The 5,821-nt window shown below is 35.3% G+C and overlaps 1 protein-coding gene across 1 annotated transcript; it reads right to left on the bottom strand.

Moving 5' to 3' along the window:
* Nucleotides 1-3,835: 3,835 nt before the first annotated feature.
* Nucleotides 3,836-4,779, bottom strand: LOC116585797 (olfactory receptor 2G2-like). Its single transcript, XM_032335043.1, is given in 2 exon segments — nt 3,836-4,521; nt 4,524-4,779. Coding segments are annotated over 2 exon segments (942 nt in total).
* Between the last annotated feature and the right edge of the window lie 1,042 nt (nt 4,780-5,821).

Raw genomic sequence — 5,821 nt, 5'->3', positions numbered from 1 at the left:
CAGAATAGAGAGTCCAGAAATAAACCCACACTTAAGTGGCCAATTAACCACAAAGGATGCAAGAATATATAATGGGGAGAAAACAGTCTTTTCAACAAGTCACATTGGGGAAAATGGACAGCTACATGCAGAAGAATGAAACTAGACCAACTTTCTTACATCATACACAAAAATAAACTCAAAATGTATTAGAGACTTATATATGACACCTGAAATCAAAAACTCCTAGAAGAGTACATTAAGCAATAGTTCCTTTGACATAAGCTATAGAAACAGTTTTCTAGAAGTCTCCTCAGGCAAGGGGAATAAAACCAAAAGCTACTCAGACTTCATCAAAATAAAAGGTTTTGCACAGTGAAGGAAACTATAACTGAAACAAAAAGACATTGCACACCTGGGTGGCTCAGCAGGTTGAGTCCTGACCAGCTCAGGTCATGATCCCAGGGTCTTGGGATAAAGTCTGGCATCAGTCTCCTTACTCATTAGGGAGACTGCTTCTGTCTCTGTCTGCCACTTCCTCTGCTGTGTTTCTCTTTATAGATAGATAATAGATTAAAAAAAAAAAACATACTTATGACAAGGATGTACAAAAAAAAAGGCAATCTACCAAATGGAAGAAGATATTTTCAAATGATATATACAATAAAGGATTAGTATCCAAAAATATATAAAGAACTTACACAAGTCAACATCAATAATAAAATATAATAATCTGATTAGAAAATGGGCAGGAGACATGAATATACGTTTTTGAAGAAGACATACAAATGACCAAAAGACATGAAAAGATGGCCAGCATCAGCAATCATCAAGGAATGCAAATGAAAACTACAGTGAGATAGTACCTCACACCTGTCAGAATGCCTAAAATAAAAAAAAAAGAACACCTGTTGATGAATATGAGAAGACAAAGGAACACTCCTGCACTGCTGGTGGAGATTCAAATTGGTGCAGTGGAAGACTGTAAAGAGGTTTTTCAAAATATTAAAAATAGAGGGGCGCCTGGGTGGCTCAGTCACTTAAGTGTCTGATTCTTGATTTTGTCTCAGGCCATGACCTCAGGGTCCTGAGATGGAGTCCCCTGTTGGGCTCTGGAGTGAGTCAGGCTCTGGGCTCAGTGGGACATCTGCTTGAGATTCTCTATCTCCCTCTCCTTCTGCATCTCACCCCACTTGTGTTATAATAAAGAAATAATCAATCAATCAATCAATTAACAAAATCTTAAAAAAAAATAGAGTTTCCATATGATCCAGTAATGTCATTGTTGGATATTCACCCAAAGAAAACAAAAACACTAATTTGAAGAGATATATGTATTCCTATGTTTATTGCAACATTGTTTAAAATAACCACAATATAGAAACAGCTCCTGTTGCCATTGACAGGTGAATGGAGAAAGACATGGTGTGTGTGTGTGTGTGTGTGTGTTTTCCTGTGTGTGTGATGGAATATTATACAGTCATACATAATAATGAGATTTTGCCATTTATGACATGAATGGACATTGAGGGTATCATCTAAGTGAAATACATCACTCAGAGAAAGATAAATACCATGCGATTGTGCACATATGTGGAATTTAAGAAATAAAACAAATGAAGAAGCAGAGAGAAAAGACATAAAGACCCAGACTCTTAAACATAGTGAACAACCTGGTGATTTCCAGAGGGAAAATGGATGGGATTATGGGTGAGATAGATAAAGAAGATTAAGAGTATACTTGTCTTAAAGAGCTTTGAATAATCTATAGAATGCTTGAATATTGTACACCCAAAATAATATAACACTGTATGTTAATTGTACTAAAATTAAAAACACACACACACATGCACAAAGAGATAGAATCTAGGAAGAGCATTATCATTCTAATTATACCTCTGCATTAGAACAGTTAAGAGTGATAATTCATTTCCTGACTTCTTATTCTTTATTTGAAATTATTACCACATCTGGACCTGCAGGATGCTATCACAAAATTCTTCCTCATTTCATTGAATTTATATATTTATTCTGATGTATGTTTAAACACACAGCATGTTTGGAAGCTAAAGACCATACAATCAATGTTTGCTACAATTCAGTGAAATAGTGTTTACAAAAAACTCAGTGAAATAGAGTGTTTACAAACAAATCCCCAAGAATCAAGTTGAAAAAGTCACTCATTTTCAGAAAAAAAAAAATTTAATTCAAATCGATTAGCCAACATACAGTACATCACTAGCTTTTCATGTAGAGTTTAATGATTCATTAGTTGTGTATAACACCCAGAAAATAAGTGTTCTAAGCAAAGGCCATTTAGAGTGAAGTCCTGGGAAACAAATCATCAGTGCTATGGCATAAACAACAAGACTAGTTTAACTAAACTCTCATCTGGAATATAAATCTCCAAGTTAAGAAAATGTGTTTAAATATAGAAATGTAGCGTTACCTAACAATAGTGAATGTTTTTTATTTATATGTATTTGCAAGCCCTAGAGTATTATATAGCTAAGCTTTTTCTTATGAATCAGACGTCACTGTTAGTCATTTCCAGAAAAGAAATGTGGTCTGTCATAGTGATCCAAAGGGGCACGTGTACCCGAATGTTTTAACAGCAATGTCAACAATAGCCAAACTATGGAAAGAACCCAGATGCCCATCACCAGATGAATGGATAAAGAAGATGTGGGGTATATATACAATGGAATACTACGCAGCCATTAAAAGAAATGAAATCCTGCCATTTGTGATGACATGGATGGAACTAGAGGGTATTATTCTTAGTGAAATAAGTCAATCGGAGAAAGACAACTATCATATGATCTCCCTGATATGAGGAAGTGGAGATGCAATGTGGGGGGTTTGGGGGTAGGAAAAGAATAATTGAAACAAGATGGGATTGGGAGGGAGACAAACCATAAGACTCTTAATCTCACAAAGCAAACTGAGGGTTGCTGGGGGGAGAGGGAGGGAGAGGTGAGTGAGGTTGTGGACATTGGGGAGGGTATGTGCTATGGTGAGTGCTGTGAAGTGTGTAAACCTGGTGATTCATAGACCTGTACTCCTGGGGCTAATAATACATTATATGCTTATAAAAAAAATAAAACATTAAAAAAGCAAAGAAATGTGGTTTGTCAATCACTTAGTCAGTCATTTAGTCAGAACTGGTTTATTGGCTCAACTACTTTTGTCAGTCACTTAGAACTGCTTTTATTGGCTCAACTACAAAATAATAGAACCAGGTTGATTCTTTCTACTTTATCCTCTACCTGAATGTATGGTTTTTGTTCCATGTCGATTATGCTCTTCTACACACTGATATCACATTCTAAGAGGATAGAGTGTTGGGGGAAATAAAATTTCTGCCTCATAACAGTTTGCCTCAATTTCTTCCATCGTTGGTGCAACTTTGGAAAAGGGAAGACACTGGTTCAACTAGAGATACAGGAAAGCTGAGAGACTAAAAATGTTTTTCACAAAAAAGAAAAAAGAAATGACTAGTTTAAAACATTCCTCAATTTTTTTTTCTCAACATGGGAAAACAACAATTTCAGAGGGGTTTCATAGATGATATATTTCAGGAGGAAAGATATTTAAGAATAGATTGAAATAGTGACTTTTTTGATATTTTTTGTTGCTATTGATACAAAGTTGGTACTAGACACATATATTCCACAGTATATTATATAATGTTGTATAAATAATTAACCAAAAGAAAATGGGAGAAAATTACTCAAATAGGCTTTTATTAAAAAGTTTAATGTTTAAAAAAAAGTTTAATTTTGTTTTTACCACACACAAAGAGATGTTTATCATGGTTGTGCTTTTTAAAAAACCTTTTTTTTTTTTTAAATAATCATGTAAACTTTATTCCCAGAATCTTTCCTAGAACTTTCCTTAGTGCCCACTTAACCTCTTTATTTCTCAAAGTATAGATAAGGGGGTTGAGCATGGGGGTCACCACGGTGTAAAAGAGGGAAACAAACTTTACCTGGTCCTTGGATCTACTCTTGGCTGGCTGCAGATACATGAAGATGATAGTTCCATAGAAGATTATGACAACCATCAGGTGGGAGGAGCAGGTCCCAAATGCTTTCTTTCTTCCAGAAGCTGACTTAATCCTCAAAACTGCTTGGGTAATGTAGCCATAGGAAACCAGGATGATGGAAACAGGTACTATAAGGAAGATAATGCTAGCTACAAAGAGCTCAGCCTCATTGAAAGTGGTGTCCACACAAGCCAACTTGATGAGTACAGGGACCTCACAGATGAAATGATCCACTTGATGATGTCCAAAGAAAGGTAGCTGCAAGGTGAGAGTGGGCTGTACTAGAGTAGTGACCACCCCACTGAGCCATGCCAAAGATGCCAAAGCCATAAAAAGATGAGGATGCATTATGACAGTGTAGTGGAGGGGACGGCAGATGGCAATGTAGCGATCATAGGACATCACAGCTAGGAGGACACATTCTGTAGATCCCAGGGCAAGAGAGACATAGAGCTGAACCACACAGCCACCATCGGTGATGTTTTTCATAGGATCCCACAGTTTACCAAGAGCTGAGGAATAACACTGCTTGTAAAACATATATCCAAAAAGGAGAGATGAGAAAGGAAAAAATACATTGGCGTATGAAGCTTGGATTCCAGACGAGATAACAGAATGATGTTGGTATTCCCAAAAATGGTTAATAAATACAAGATCAAAATGACCACAAATAGAACCTTCTGTAACTGGGGATAATCAGAAAACCCCAAGAGGATGAAACCTGTTAGTCTGGTCTCATTGGTACTCCTCATCATCCCCATATGCAAAGTGTGTTCCCAAAGACTGCTACAGTTGAGAAAGATGACATATTATATAAGGTCAAATGAGACAGTATACTTTCCCCAAAAGTATTCTATGTTAAGTTCTTAGAAGCTATGTCCTTACATCTAGTAGCTTAGATCTTTTTTCCTACTATGTGCATTGTAAATAAATACGCATCTTCTCCTCTGATGCTTTCTAAAATAGAGAAGAGCAGACATATGTAAAAACATAATAATCAAGCCACAATAATTAGAACCTATGGTACTGGCATAAATGTAGATGTATATATCAGTGGAGTAAAATGAAGGACGGATAGAACCCATTTATATACAACCACTGGATTGTCAACAAAGTTACCGGGGATACATAATGGGAAAAAGATAGTCTTTTCAATAAATGGTGCTGGGAAAGCTAAATATCCACATACAAAATAATGAAGTTGGATGTCTAGCTTACACTATACGCACCATTAATCAACTCCAAATGTATTGAAAACTTAAATGTAAGATCTAAAACATAAACTTTTAGGAGAAACATAAAGGAAAAGCTTTATGACATTGGTCTTGACAATATCTTTATAGGTACAACACCAAAATCACAGATAACAAAAGGAAAATCTAGGAAATGGAAGAAAATATTTGTAAAACAAATATCCAATAATGAGTTAATATCCAAAATATGTAAGAATCACAAATAAAACAATAGCAAAATAAATAAATAAATAGATAGATAAATAAATTAATAAAAACTTAATAAAAAAGTAGGCAAAGTCTTGAATGGATATTTCTCCAAATGAGACATAGAGATATTGAATAGGTATAGGAAAAAGTGCTTGGCATTGTCATCATCAAGATAATGCGATGAAAAATACAATATCACATCATACCTGTAAATATGGATGTTAGCAAAAAAGACAGGGAATGTTGACAAGGTTTTGGAGAAATTAGAATCCTTATATGGTGTTGGTGGGGGTGTAAAATGGTACAGTCATTATGAAAAACAGAATCAACATTTCTCAAAAATTAAAAACAA

The sequence above is a fragment of the Mustela erminea genome, chromosome 3 (assembly GCF_009829155.1).
Source record: "Mustela erminea isolate mMusErm1 chromosome 3, mMusErm1.Pri, whole genome shotgun sequence".
NCBI lineage: Eukaryota > Metazoa > Chordata > Mammalia > Carnivora > Mustelidae > Mustela > Mustela erminea.
This window is presented reverse-complemented; position numbering and strand designations above follow the sequence as displayed.